Consider the following 15,866-nt stretch of genomic DNA (forward strand, 5'->3'; position numbering starts at 1 on the left):
AGAAGACCCAGGTTCAATTCCCAGCGCCCACATAACAGCTCACAACTGTCTGTAACTCCAGTTTCATAGATATACATGTAGGCAAAACACCAATGCACATGTAATAAATTTTTCAAAAGTCCAAGCTGGCTTTAGTGGCATATGCCTCTAATCCCAGCACTCAAGAGGCAGGCAGATTTCTGTTAGTTTGAGGCCAACTGTTCAACATAGGAAATTTTACAAAAGTCAGGGTTACATAGGGGGATCCTATTGTAAGAGGAAAAGAAAAAAAATGTGCTTCTGTCCATGCTAAGTGCATAGGGTACCCAGTGAAAATCAGGGCATTCTGATCAACTGAGCAGGACATCACAGATATACACACACACACGCACACACACACACACACACACACACACACACACTGATGAAATGCTGCTTGGGTACTCTGTGATTCTGAACTTCACATTTGAGTAAGCGCTGCTTATGAAGAAGCTACCCTGAAGCACCATTATGCACCTATGTTAAAAGTCTCTTAGAAACAACTGGGCGGTGGTGGTGCACACCTTTAATCTCAGCACTTGGGAGGCAGAGGCAGGCAGATCTCTGTGAGTTCGAGGTCAGCCTGGTCTACACAGCGAGTTCCAGGACAGCCAGGGCTACACAGAGAAAGCCTATTTGAAAAACAAAAGCCTGGAAACAGCAGAGTAAATTATAAATGTGTTTTCAGAAAGAGTAGAAACTGCCTTTGATCACCCCATTTAGATTTTTCTCAGCCGTACAGTTGCTATTTTTCTGATCCTTATTCACTTATCTCGGGGCTTATGGAGGACCAGGGTGGTGGTGAGTGCAGTTCTCAGCACTCGAAACTTGCTTGGTGACAATGACCAAATTGGTATTGAATTACTGGTGTTAGGTTGAAAAATTTCACCCAAAATTTATTGGGCTCTTCATACATTAATAAAGCCTGTTTTTGTTTGTTTTTTTTTTTTTCTGAGACAGAGTTTCTCTGTGTAACAGTCCTGGTTGTCCTGGAACTCCCTTTGTAGACCAGGCTGGCCTCGAACCCACAGAGATCCTCCTGCCTCTGCCTCCGGACTGCTGGGATTAAAGTCTTGTGATAGTATGCTTGGCTAAAGCCTGTTTTTTTTTTTTTTTTTTTTTTTTTAACACAGGAGGGTGTGTGACAGGAAATGCCTACTCTGATGTAACACCAGGGTGATGCTTCCTCCACACAGACTGGGTAGTGGCCTCCTAGCTCCTTGTGCCGCCCTCCTGCCCCCTTCAGTTTGTCTACACCGTCTGCGCGGCATGGCGATGCTTGGTCTGCTTACATCCCTGCTGTTTAACTTGCTAGTTGTTTAACACTGCTGTGAGAAGGCCAGGCCCTCACAGCCAGACTTCTGCCAACGTCTGCAGACGCTTCTCAAGCTTGCCTTCATATTTGCACCCTGGTCCTACAGCCTCTCTTCAGTTCCCTTGCTCCCTTCTGCCTCGGGACCTTTCCACAGCCTTCCACCCTCACCCTCTTCCTCAGTTACCTCTAGTTCATACTTGAGATCTCTTTCTCTCTCACACACCAACAGGAAGCCTTCCCAGAGCCACTGGCTGTAGGAACTTACAGCCCACTTTACTAGGCTATGCCCCATGATTGATATCTACCTCCCTGATAACAGCAGGGGGGCAGAGACTTGGTCGTAACCCTATGAACCAAATAGGAGGCCCTTCACACCTAACTGCAAGAATGGATAGCTTTATCTCTCTCTTCTCCCTGATTTCCTTCATAATAATAACATGGATGTAATCAGCCGCTGGCGTATGGTACACACTCAGGCTATTCTAAATGGGAAAATCCGTTTTTACAGTGTTTGGTTAAAAAAACAAAACAACAGACAAATTTCCTTTACATCAATGAACTTGATGGTTCAGTGAAGAACCGAGCAATCCAGCAAGGAATGATGACATGTGGTTTTATATACTGAATTAAGAACAGGCTTATTAAGAAGTGATTAGCATGGTTAAACAGCACCTGGCAAAAAGGTTAATTTTATGCCTCTATTTTTCCAGAAAGGAGAAAATGGAAGTCCCCCAGGCCCGGAACACCTGACCATGCATGGGATGGATGCACACCTTCCTCTATTGGGTTCACGTGAACGTGGGAGAGGGCGCCCTTCACTTCTTCCTCTCTCAAGTCTCATGCTGCTTGCGAGGATCAAACCCAACACAGGGCCAGACCACAGGAGAGGCATAGTCTTAACAGATGTTCATTACCTTTTCTTCTGAGTCCCCGGGCTGGCAGGTAATCACTCCATCTCTCGATCCGCCTGCAAACGTTGCCTTACAGTTGGCAAGCCACTGTTGTCAGAAAAAGAGAGATGGGACATGGGTAGATCCACAGATGTCCTGAGAACATTTAAATCATGACGTCTGTTGAGAAAACTTGATCATGTTTCTAACAAGACTAAATGTGAGTCTGCTGGAATGACTTTTAGGAAAGGCTCACGTTTGGAAGGTTTAAGATGTACTGAAATTAAAACCTGCATAGGTTCAGTAATGGCCATTCTAAAATTGAATTTCTACCGGGTGATAGTGGTGCACACCTTTAATCCCAGCACTTGGGAGGCAGACTCTGGATCTCTGTGAGTTCAAGGCCAGCCTGGTCTACAGAGTGAGTTCCAGGATAGCCAGGACTGTTTCACAGAGAAACCCTTTCCTAAATAACAAAAAAGAATGAACAAACAAACACACATACAAAAAAAAAGAAAGAAAAATTATTTTTTAAAATTAAAAAAATCCTTTTAGATTTGCTTATTTTTATTTTCTGTGTATGTGTGTTTGCCTGCATACGTGTATGTGCATACCTGTGAGCCAGAAGAGGGTGTTAGATTTCTTGGAATTAGAGTTACAGATGGTTGTGAGCCATCATGTGGGTGCTGAGAACCAGATCAGTATTCTGAACTGCTAAGCCATCTCTCCTGTCCCTTAAAATATAATTCCATGGCCAGATGTGGTGGTACACGCTTTTAACCCTCTTTGAATTTGAGGCCAGCCTGGTCTACAAGGCCAGCTCCAGGCCAGCCACAGCTACATAGTGAGACCCTGTCGCAGAAACCCCTCCCCCGAAAACATAATTTTAAGAATGTAATATATTGCCTTGGATAATGTTTTTACCAGATCATTCCTGATTTGTGTATGATTTCTGATTTGTGTATGAATGAAAATGAATACTCTTCTGGTTAGAAATACTTCAGATATTTCATAGAAATACTTCAAATCATTTCGCCTGTGAGAAGGACCAACACTTCTCACGGGTGGAATGATTCTGGCCTTTCTGCACATCCACTTCTCCATTATGATCAGGAGGCGGCCACGGGGCAGGTCTCTGTCACTGGAAGAAAGACTATTACCACAATGGCTTAGCCACTGTCATGGGGGTTCCACTTGGGTTTAAGGATCTGGGATAGTTTTGGGCCTCATGAGGCCGGGGCCTGAGGCCCAGTGTAACTTCCTGAGTTTGGAGACCTGTCTCTGACTACCCGACTTAGACCCGCCTCTGCCTAGTGTGGCAGAATATTATTGGCCATTATTCCTTACTCTGCCTCGACCCATCCCAAGGTTCTTCACCCCCCATCACAACCCTATGTAAGTTCCTGCCTGATACCACTAAATGAGACTCCTGACTCAGTGGGTGTGTTTCTCCCCGGTGGCCAGTGGGGAGGGCTGGGTCTTTCTACACTCACCAGCCTGCTCAGCCCCAGGGAGAGTCTGGCGGGTCTGACTCTGCCCCCCTGCTCTTTCTGCCAGAGAACCCAGCAGGAGAGTAAGTTAACAGATATGAAATGGGACTCCTTTGGGCACAGTCCAGTGAGCCCTGAAATCCACACCCAGTGCCTACAGGCTGGTCCGCTCTACCAGGTAGAGAGAAAGGAATTGTTTTTACCAGCTGAGAAGCTGGGAAATAAAGACAGGAAGAGGAGCCGTAGAAATAAGAGACAGTGGGGTTATGGTGCAACCTCAGAAAGCTACTGAGAGATAAGGATAGTAACAAGGAAAACCTACAGCCCAGCGAGCTGTCAGACATGCAGAATGGACTCAGGAACGGACGGCTTCTGTGACTGCCGTTACTCACGTCTCCACAGTAACTTGCAAATGAGCAATCGGATGGCCAATGAGAGAAGGGACCTGAGCTTGGATTTGACCTCAAGTCCATCTGTCTCTAAAACCCACGTTCTTTCTTACAGCGCCTGGCACATTTACAGGCAGACACAGATACGAGCAGGTGTCAGACACATTCACCTTGTCCTATCTTTACTACGGCCTCCCCGGGTTCTCTGGGCTTCTACCTGTCAGAGAGCAGGTGGTTCGCATGGCTGGCTCCTAGACCTATGTGGGCGGGGGAAACGAAAGGAAAGACACGAAAGTTGGCCTTCAGCTAGGGCCAACTGAAGCCATGAGGACAGGGAGAAAATGCTACTCAGAGAGGGCAGGAGCTAGAAGGTGGTTGCACACACCATAAACAGATCTGAGAGAAGCCGACACGGGGAGGCAGAGTGCTGGTTAGTGTTTTGTCAGCTCGACACAAATCTAGACATATCTGGGAAGAGGGAGTCTCTGTTGAGAAATCCACTCCACCAGACTGGCCTGTGGGCAAGTCTATGGGGCATGTTCTTAATTAACGACTGATGTGGGAGGGCCCAGTCCACTGTGGGCGGTGCCATCCCTGGGCAGGGCCTGTGTGTTATCAGGAAGCAGGCTAAGTGAGCCACAGAACACAAGCCAACAAGCAGCATTCCACCGCGGCTTCTGCTTCATCTTGCTTCCAGGTTCCTGCCCTGACTTTCCCTCAAGATGGACACAGTAACCTCTAACATCTCCGAATCCAAGTTACTTTTGGTCACTGGTCTTTTCTTTATCATGGAATAGAAACTGAAATAGGACAGGAGATAAATTCGAATCTTGGATAAAAGAAAACTGTTGTAACGCAAGCATATCAAGGAGCATGCCACGCATATACAAAGATGTGCACTGGTTTCTTGGTGGGGACGCTAGGAGATTAAGCTGAAAGCTGAACACCTCTCTTTTGTTGGTTCTATTTGAGCTTCTGGGCCTTTGGACCAAGGTCAAATGCATTTGCCTATAACCAGTATATATGCTGTTCAGGTTATTCCCGACACCCCCCAGGACCTGCCTCGGCTGGCTGCGCTCAGCTGCAGCTGAAGTACCAGCTATTAAATAGGAATTGCAATCCTGACAGAGTCCACTCACGACACCCCCTAGGACCTGCCACGGCTGGCTGTGCTCAGCTGCAGCTGAGCTGCCACGCGTGGGAACACGGGCTTACCGAGAGAGTGGCCTCCTTCCTGTTGTTGTATGTGTCCAGGTATTCTTGCAGTTCCAGCACACTGAACTTCAGCTTGTCCAGGAGCCCACAGGAAAGGAGCTAAAGACAGGAACAGTTTGCTTTAGAAACGGATGGAAACACCAACAGGAAGGCCCAGCTACACAGACAGAAAAGATGCAGAAGTATGGGAGTAGGTAGCTAGTTTGGCTTCACTTTGGCTACAGCTGGAACCAGACGTTAGTTTGGAATCCAAGCCTTCCACTGGAAACCTACATTAAGATATGACATCCATTTTATGCATGGCTCTGTTATCATTATCAGCAATATTTCATGTTTTGTGATGGGAGACAGACCTCCAAAGAGATTTGCAAACTGATTTTGTATTGAATTTGCATTTAAAGTAATTTAAGATGGAATTATTTTTTCACATTGTATTGCTTGCTGAGAGGCCAGTCAGGCTGCTGGAAAGACTGACTTTGTAGAAAGGAAATTTCAAGGGCATTTCAAGGGGCACCTGTCTGTAAGCCTGAGAACTTGGGAGGCTGTGTCTGGAAAAGAAAGATTCAAAATTCAGTGTTTAGTTACCCAGCCAGCCTGTATGATGGTTCTGGGTGTGAGGTGGGGAGAAACGAAGGTACTGGGTAACCTCTGCCCTTTAAGCGCTGGCCAGTGTGGCAAAGTTCTCTCTGTAAAACCATAACCTGATAGTAGAGACTTTCAGGTGACCTCTGTGAGGGTTATACAATCTTTTTTTTTCTTTCTTTTTTTTAAATGCGTGCTTCTGCCTCAGAATGAGAGACATAAATATTTTTTAAAATATTTATTTATTTATTTATTTGTTTATTATGTATACAATATTCTGTCTGTGTGTATGTCTGAAGGCCAGAAGAGGGCACCAGACCCCATTACAGATGGTTGTGAGCCACCATGTGGTTGCTGGGAATTGAACTCAGGACCTTTGGAAGAGCAGGCAGTGCTCTTAACCTCTGAGCCATCTCTCCAGCCCAAGGGTTATACAATCTTATGCACAGCTGGCAAAGTCAGAGTCACTTGGGAGAGGGGCCGAGGACTTGGAAGGAGCACAGAGCTAGATTGTTTCTAGTTCTCTGAAATTCCTGGCCTGAGATGGCAATGTTCAGTAATTACTCTGCAGACCCAGAGGCCTTCAGGGGACATGTCACAACCCTACACTGCTCACGGCCTTGGAGGTATTTTTAAAATGGGCCAATCCGATGACCCGAGTTTGATCCCGAGAACCCATGGTGGGAGGAGAGAACTAAGTTGTCCTCTGACCTCTGCCCATGAGCATGCGTGCAACCTCATGTGCATGTGTGTGCACCCCTCATACACATGCACTATAATGATAAACCCCACACAAACAAGCTACCCCACCAGAGCAGGGCAAGGACACTCACAGTCTCAGCATCCACGAACAGCGTAGGGCATTCGGAGCAGGAGGTGAGCATCTGGGAAGAGCTGACAAATTTGGACCCGATTCCCCGAAGGTTATCTCCAAGGTAACTGGCTGCATCACAGGTTAGGAAGCAGAACCTCTTCTGAATATTCTGCAAGGCAGGAGAGGGATCATTAGCAAAGGCCAAGGTCAGCTTGTATACTGGAAAATAACTATGATTTTTTTTTTGTGTATGAGGCAGAACTTTAAAATAATTTGGGGGTTGGTGGGTATAAACCTGTAATCAAGTACTTAGGAGGCAGAGGACCAGAAATTTGAGGCCAGCCTGTATTACATGAGAAAATGTCTCAAAAAATAAATAAAAAAAGAAAAGAAAAAGAAAAAAAATAGGGTTTGAGAGATGGCTCAGCAGTAGAGAGCACACATGCCATTCTTTCAGAGAACCAAGTTGGATGCCTAGTACACATGCTGGGAAGTTCACAATCTCTTATAACCCTAGATCCAGGGGATCCAGAGGGAACATTCCCCAATATAATAAAAATATGTGCGACAAACCCACAGACCACATCATCCTACATGGAGAAAAACTGAAAGCGGCTCCATTAAAATTAGGAAGGAAACAGAGCTGTCACCTGTCCCCACGCCTTTTCAATACCCTGCCTGAAGCACTAGCCAGAGCAACATGACAAAAAAGGATTAAAAGAACACAACAGAAAAAGAAAAGGTCAAATTATTGCTATTGAAGATGATGTGATAAACCGGGTGGTGGTGGCACGCACTTTTAATCCCAGCAACACGGGAGGCAGAGGTAGGTAGATATCAGCAAGTTAGATAAGAGATCCCAAAAATTCAACCAGAGAACTGGAAATGATCAACACTTTTAGCAAAGAAATCCTAAAAAGACCTCAGATAGCCAAAGCAATCTTGATCAAAAGAACAACACTACAAGGATCACCAGTCAAGATTTTGAGCTGCGATACAGAGCTACAGTAATAGAAATAGGCAGACCAGTGGAACAGAACAGAAAACCCAAACTTGAGTACACGTAACCGCAGACGTGTGATATCTGACAGAGAGGTCAAAGATACGCACTGGGAAAAGACAACATCTTCAACAAATGCTCCTGGGAAAACTAGATGTTCACACGCAGAAGGACGGAATTAGATCCATGTCTACCACACTGCACCAAATTTCAACCCCAAATGAACCAACGGCATTACTGTCAAACCTGACATGCTGAAAGTTCTAGAAGGAGAAACATGCAATGAGTTCCAGGACACGGCTGTAGCAAAGGCCTTTCTGGATAGGATGACATCCGCTCAGGGAGTAAAGTCAACAACTGACCAAGGGATCCCACGGAACTAAAATGCTTCTGTATAGCTAAGGAAACAATGGAGTGAAGGGGAGGCCCACAGCGTGGGAGAGACTCCTTGCCAGCTATACATCTGATAGAGGATTAACATTCAGATGATACAAAGAACTACCCCAAACACCAAAGAGTCACAAAAACAAATGACCCAATTAAAAATGGGTTATGGATCAGAATGAACAGTGTTTTGTTTTTTTTGTTATTTGTTTTGGTTTTTTGAGACAGGGTTTCTCTGTGTAGCCCTGGTTGTCCTGGAACTTACTCTGTAGACCAGGCTGGCCTTGAACTCAGAGATCTGCCTGCCTTGGCCTCCTGAGTGCTGGGATCAAAGGCATGTGCCACCACCACCTGGCTGGATGGAGAATTCTTTTTTTTTTTTTTTTTTTTTTAAAGATTTATTTATTTATTATGTATACAACATTCCTTCCATGTTTGCTTGCATGTCAGAAGAGGGCACCAGATCTCATTATAGATGGCTGTGAGCCACCATGTGGTTGCTGGGAATTGAACTCAGGACCTCTGGAAGCACAGTCGGTGCTCTTAACCTCTGAGCCATCTCTCCAGCCCTGGATGGAGAATTCTTAAGGAGAAACAAAAAATAGTTAAGAAATATCTTAAGTGTTCAACATCCTTTGTAGTTAGGGAAATACAAATTAAAATATTGTTATTTCACTTTATTCCACCTAGAATGGCAAAAATCTAGAGAACAATGGACAGCAAACGCTGGTGGGAAAAGGGAACACTCATCTAGTGGAACTGCAAATGGCTACAGCCGCTCTAGAATCAGCACGGAGGATTTTCAAAAATCTAAAAATGGACCTACCATATGACCCAGTATATCACCCCGTGGCATGTGACCAAGGAACTGACATTCCTCTCCAGAAATATGTGCTCAGCAAAGTTCATTGCTGATCTAGTCACAATAGCTGGGGAATGGAGACAGCCTAAATGTCCTTCAACTAATGACTGAATAGTGAAAATGTGTTACATATATACTATTCAGGTGTGCATTTGTGTGTGTGTGTGGGGTGTGTGTGTGCACGTGTGTGCATACCAATCAGCTGTATGGAAAAATAAAATTGTGAAAATTTCAAGCAAATGTATGGAACTAGAAAATGTTCTACTGTGTGAAGTAATCCAGACTTTATACCCACAGACAAGCGTAGCTCTCACCCCTCATCAAAGCAGCATCTCTTTCTAGCAGATGGAGACCACCATAGAATTCCCAGCTGGTCAAAATGCAGCAAACAACTGACCTTAGTGCCCACTCACAGTCCATATGTCTAAACCCCTACAGCCGAGGCTCACAGTCCATATGTCTACAACCCCTACAGCCGAGGCTCACAGTCCATATGTCTACAACCCCTACAGCCGAGGCTCACAGTCCATATGTCTACAACCCCTACAGCTGAGGCTCAGAGAATATCAAGGGAAAGGGGTGGGGGACACTGTCAGAACTGGAACATCAGGACATCTGCCATGAGATAGTGTCTTCTAGGTATGTCAGGAACATTTCAACAATATGGTCACCTAAACAAGACCTGCACAAAGACAACACTAATTACCCGACATGCCAGTTAAATAGGGGAAATCTTAAAAGGCCCTACCCCTAGACGAAGAGCTATAGGCAATCAATGGCTGCTAAGAAAGGAGAAATGAGTCTTCTCCAGGAATGAGCTCCTAGATAGGTCATCCAATCCCAAGTGGTCAGTCCTAAACACATGTACATAAGAGCCATACTTAATGAACGCAGCAGATTGTATTTATATATGTGTGTACAATTAAAGAAGAGGTCATGAAGTTGCCAGGGAGTAGGGGGCATGCATGGAGTTGAAATTAATACAATACTTGTGGTGGTTTGGATAAGAATGGCACCATAGGCTCATAGAGTTGAATGCTTGGCCACCAGGGAGTGGCACTACTAGGAGGTGTGGTCTTGTTGGAGGAAGTGTGTCACTGGGGGTGGGCTTTGAGGTTTCAAATGCTCAAGCCAGGCCCAGTTTCTCACTCTCTTCCTGCTAATCAAAATGTAGAACTCTTGGCTCCTTCTCCAGCATCATGTCTGCCTGCATGCTACCATGCTTCCCACCATGATGACGATGGATTAAACCTCTGAACTGTAAGCCACCCCAATTAAATGTTTTTCTTTATAAGAGTTGCCGGGTTGCGTGTCTCTTTACAGCAATAGAAGCCCTAACTAAGGCAGTTAGGCATACATACTTTTGTATGTAGCTCTCAAAAAGTAATAAAATAAATGTTAAAAAGGAAAACAAGTTGTCTCATTCTGTAGTTCCAGGGCAGCCTGGAATTCACTATGTTGCCCAGGTTATCCCCAGTCTTGCAACAACCTGCCTGCCTCTGTGTCCCAAGGGCTGGGATTACAAGTTGTGTGCCACCTTGCCTGGTATTAAAAAAAACATTTTTTTTCTTTTTTTCTTGATATTTATTGAGCTCTACATTTTTCTCTGCTCCCCTCCCTGCCTCTCCCCTCCTTCCTTCAATCCTCCCCCAAGGTCCCCATGCTCCCAATTTACTCAGGAGATCTTGTCTTTTTCTACTTTCTACTTCCCATGTAGATTAGATCTATGTAAGTCTCTCTTGGTGTCCACATTGTTGTCTAAGTTCTCTGGGATTGTGGTTTGTAGGCTGGCTTTCTTTGCTTTATGTTTAAAAACCACCCATGAGTGAGTACATGTGATAATTGTCTAAAAACCATTTTTAACTATTATGAAATGTTCAGTGTGTGTTCTAAGGAAAGGGAGAGGGGTTCAGAGACGCCAGAGTAGGCAAGCTAAAGACCCCTTAATGGTCCCAGTGCCATGTGTATTGGCTGGTGCTTTGTCAACTTGACACAAACTCCAATCATTCGGGAAGAGGAAACCTCCATTGAGAAAATGTCCCCACTAGACTGACCTTTAGACGAGGGTATGGGGCATTTTCTTGATTAACTACTGATGAGGGGAGGGCCAGAGCTTTGTGGATGGTGCCAACCCCGGACAGGTTGTCCTGGGTTACATGAAAGAGCAGGCTGAGCACATGACAGGGAGCAAGTCGGTCAACAGTGTTCCTCCATGATCCCTACTTCAGTGCCTGCCTTGGCTTACCTCAGCCAAATTAACTGCTTCCTTCCTAAGGTGCTTTTGATTACGGTGTTTTATCACAGCAATAGAAACCCTAAGGAAGATACCATGATTTCTTATCGTTGAGAACACCAACAAAGAAACAGAGTGTGGAGTGTCAGAGACAAGCAAAGCTTATCCCACTGACAAAATCCTTTCATGGCAGCCGACCTGAAACCGCTTGAGTTCAACCTCTTCACAAGGGCCAGGCAGAAGCGGTGGGCGGAGGAACCAGTCTCTAGAGGAGAAGATAGCTACATAGCTTTCGAGGGACAATAACTCCTTCTGGAAGCCACAGCCGTTCAGCTGTCCTCAGGATGCTCCCTGAGCCCATACCTTAAACAGAGAGGAGAACACGTGAAATGTGTACACGGCGCAGGAGCCATCTGAGTCACACATGAGCTGGTTAATGTGGCTGCGCCAAGCCTCCTCGGCGTCATCACAGGCGGCGGGCTGAAAGGCAGCGAGGATGGCCGAGAAGAAGGGCGAGGGAGGCGGGGACACACCCCTGTCACCTTCTCCAAAGCTAGAAAACACAGAAACCACAACATCAAAAAGTGACAGCCTCTTGTACCCAGATGTACAGATTCAACACCCTGCTGAGGTGGCTGAGTGGGTCCTTCATTCCCTTCAAGGGCCCGCTGGGGAACTGGCTTTCTTTATACCTCTGGTATTTCTATAATTCCTCTTTTTGTCTTTTTGCTTGGGGGTGATAGTTTGAGAGAGGGTTCCACTATATCTTGACTGGTCTGGAACTCATTATGTAGACCAGGCTAGACTTAAACTCACAGAGATTTGCCTGCCTCTTACTCCTGAGTGCTGGGATCAGAGGAGTTTGCCTCCAGGCCTAGTTCTTTCATTCCTAATTCTTTTGCACAGGCTTTTTTTTTTTTTAAAAAAAAAATATTTATTTGTTTTGCATACAACATTCTGTCTGTATGTATGTCTGCAGGCCAGAAGAGGGCACCAGACCTCATTACAGATGGTTGTGAGCCACCATGTGGTTGCTGGGAATCGAACTCAGGACCTTTGGAAGAGCAGGCAATGCTCTTAACCACTGAGCCATTTTTCCAGCCCCTTGCACAGGTGTTTTATCTCTTCTACCCCTCAGCAAGCCCTTGCTCTCCCAGGGGCCAGGCCTCAGACCCAACATCTGTTCCCAGCTCTCCATTACCAATCTTCTACACTTCGCACTCAGAACCAGTTGAACTCTGGTTCAATTTTGGATGCTGCAAATGTGTTCCTGATGCAGACAGGCAATGAACGCATGTGCACAAATGCTCAGAATACTCAGGGATGGGGAGGGCAGGGCAGGAATGAAAGAAAGAGAATGCCGAGTGTCGAAGGCGGGCTGGAGGAAGGCAAGGGGATACACGTGCAAAGCCCCTCTCTTTTCAGGGCGTTCCCTTGGCTTTTTCCTTTGGTGGGCAGTCTCTGTCTAGCCACAGGCTGTTACTTAGCTCTCATTTTCAGCATCCACAAATGCAAGATAGCATTGCAACTTTGTTCTAAAGCGGATCCAAGCAGCGTTAGAATCTGTGGGCTCACTGCAGACACTGAATTGATGCACGGAACAATGTCTTGATCTATCATCCTGCCTTCTCTTTGTGCTTGTGTATGTTGCTACTTTCAGAGACATCAGCCACTAGGCTGCAAGACGCTCACTTAAAAAGCAGTAATTTAGCTTGTAAAGAGCTCCCTGTTCGTGTCTTTCAACTCTAAAGGGAAAGAATTCATTTCAAGCTCTGTTCATATTTTGCTTATCTTAAAGCTTCATGTCCCCAGGGCCTTTTTTGGCTTTTCATGTTGCTCTCTGGCCCTATAAATTCCTGCATGGGCATTCTTTCTTGGTCCCATGAAAAGCCCTACATGGATGATTGCCAGGTTCGGCAAGGCCCTGCCAGGTTCCCTGTTAGGAAATCTCCACAGCATGAGGACCTGTGGCTTTAGACTTAAGCTAGTAAGAAGCTTGGGCGCCACACACTGTGGCACGCATGCTCCTGCCTCCCATCTTGCCAAAGGCTGCCTTGCCTTGCAAGGGTATACTGGTCCAGACCCTGATTGCCTTTCTCTTCTGCCTCAGTCATATCCAGGCTGAAGCTGTCACTGCATTCAAAAGCTGCTGGGAGCTCATTGATGGAACTCGAAAGGTCATCTTCCTGCACGGTGGTGTCCTCCTCTTCAGGGACAGCTTCAGCCTGCAGTGACAAAATTTTAAACCCAATGTATGAGAATGTATAGTAGAAAACTGGACTCACTGAAGCAGAAATCAAATCTTGAGAGGGGCGGAAATGGGGGACATTTACTTTCTAGAACTGCATTCAGAAATTCTCTGACGTATCCTTTCTCTACTGTCTTCCGTCCGGTCTCTTCCATAATCATCCCTAAGGGGCTCGGGAGGTTATCACATTTGATCTGTGTTCCTACTGTACTAGTGCTAACTTTGACATGGTCAGAGAAACACCTCCCTTCCCTTGTCCACTTTCCATGTTTACAGCTTAGCAACCTCTGCTTTACGTGCAAAGTATTTGCTCAATGTCAGGTTGGCCATTAGGGTGAGAGCGGGAAGAGAACCTACTGCCTTTGTATTCATAAGAACTCAGCACTTCTAGAAGAGTTGATGTGTATGTGTGGGAATGCCTGGACCCATCCCTGGAAGGGACCTCATGGGACCACCGTAGTTTTCAAAACCAGAAAGAAGCCAGCCACAGTTAAACTTTGATTTTACAGCTCCAGCTTTAGAGACAGGCACATCCAGGCCTATTCTCCAGTAGAAAATCCCTTTTCCAGTGAAGGCCAGAACGTAGAAGCATTGGTGCATGCCACAGCCGGTGCTCAGAGAAGAATCTAGTGTGTTTGTGGTGGGGTGATAGGCCCTCTCTACAGAAGGTGCTCCACCACTCACCCGCACGCCTGCCTTCCTCTTGCTACCCGCTAAGGGTGGTGGCTAAGGTGGGAGGGTGGCTCTCACCTCGCCAGAGTGCGGTCAATAAATAAGAACAACTAACTGCACTAGGGAAGGTAGATCTCGGATCAGTGGGAGGCAGGGAAGAGCTTCAGAAAGTCAACTGGAAAAAGAGGCTGGGCTTGCGCGGAGGTCAGGGAGGAAGTCAGCCGGAGAACGGACTGTTCTGCGAGAGGAAGGAACTGGACCACACATCAGAGAAGAAGAGGAAGGAAATACGTGTACGCGCTTCTCTGAGTCATCTTAACACAAAAACAAAGTCAAGGTGAAGTAGAGACCCTTACCAGGGGTTAACATCTGGCTCTTGGTTTATAGTTTTTTGAATTTAGGATTAATGAGAAATTAGCTGGAATGTCAGAGCTAGATTAGACAGACGGGACAGGCTGTGTCCGTGGAGGTGCTGAGTTCTTATGGGTGAATCTGGGTTTTCTCTAGCATCCTAAGTATATCAAATACTACAGACATTTTGGTCATGAGAAAATAGGTATGTCTTTAGAAACAAGACTTAATGTTTTTTGATAGAATTAGATTATTTTTCTTAAGAGAAATCAATCAATAAATCAATCTACCTACCTACCTACCTACTAGCATTTACAAGAAAAATGGAAAGACTGTATTCATGCTGAGAAACAGCATGCGCTCAGTATATCACATATGTTTTATGATGTTTTCCCAAGAAATTCAACTTAAAAGGTTTTAACTTTAGGACTCTAGTATTTTTGACTGTAGAACAAGATTTTTTTGGGGTGCGTGCATATGTTATTTTGTCCCCCCCAAAGGGCATTTCTATCTCTAAGAATCCCAACTATAGTCCTTATTCTCACGTTTGAATTGGGGCAATCTTAGAAATAATTTTTATTTAAGCTCTAATATTTTTAGATAATTGCACTTAAGTAGTTGCTATTAGTTTAAAGCATTCAGGGGTTTCTTGATTTCAGATGTTTTTAGTATATTCTAAAATGATATAGAAAGTGTTATTGTTTCCTTTAGCAGTAACACACACACACACACACACACACACACACACCACACACACACACACACACCCCACAGTTTTCTCTTCAAAGTTGCAAAACCATAGCCAAAATGAGGGTCAGGAATAATTCATTCTCCCCCAACCCCAGACAAAGTTTCTCTGTGTAGCCCTGGCTGTCCTGGAACTCGCTCTGTAGGCCAGGCTGGCATCAAACTCACAGTGATCCGGCTGCCTCTGCCTCCCGGGGCTGGGATTAAAGACCTGGGCCACCACTGCCTGGCCAGGAAAGACTAATTCTAGTCTAACTGTGATAGACTATTTTGGTATTTCTAATTATGAAGAAACAAATTTTATACTATAGGGCATATGTGTGGTTATTGCATGCAAGTGGATGGTTTTATGGCAAGGGCATTTTCTGTGAATATTGATAAAATAAAAATTTATATAAAACTTTAAATAAAATAGCCACAGAATTTTTTGTATTAAAGCCAACCTTTTAAGACAAGGACATGACATGCACTGGGTAATGTTTCTCCTCGGGGAGTCTAGGTAGGAGAACTGGATTCAGACCCGGCATAATTTTGTGTGACTGACATTAACTATTCCTATTATGTGCCAAGAGGCAAGCATTGAGTCAATGAACAAATTGTCTAATCGGTTCCCACACAAGAAAATATTCCCCCTCATGCGTATATACTCCTACACC

The 15,866-nt window shown here is 45.3% G+C and overlaps 1 protein-coding gene across 1 annotated transcript in view; it reads right to left on the reverse strand.

Moving 5' to 3' along the window:
• Nucleotides 1-15,866, reverse strand: part of Fry (FRY microtubule binding protein) — a 250,702-nt gene that overhangs the window by 21,544 nt on the left and 213,292 nt on the right. The window contains exons 54-58 of the mRNA XM_038345555.1: nucleotides 13,251-13,417; nucleotides 11,556-11,745; nucleotides 6,733-6,882; nucleotides 5,318-5,416; nucleotides 2,248-2,331 (exon numbers count right to left, since the gene is read on the reverse strand). Coding sequence (XP_038201483.1) covers nucleotides 2,248-2,331; nucleotides 5,318-5,416; nucleotides 6,733-6,882; nucleotides 11,556-11,745; nucleotides 13,251-13,417 — 690 coding nt within the window. The remainder of the gene's footprint in view (nucleotides 1-2,247; nucleotides 2,332-5,317; nucleotides 5,417-6,732; nucleotides 6,883-11,555; nucleotides 11,746-13,250; nucleotides 13,418-15,866) is intronic.

Source organism: Arvicola amphibius, chromosome 10 (assembly GCF_903992535.2).
Source record: "Arvicola amphibius chromosome 10, mArvAmp1.2, whole genome shotgun sequence".
NCBI classification, from domain to species: Eukaryota; Metazoa; Chordata; class Mammalia; order Rodentia; family Cricetidae; genus Arvicola; species Arvicola amphibius.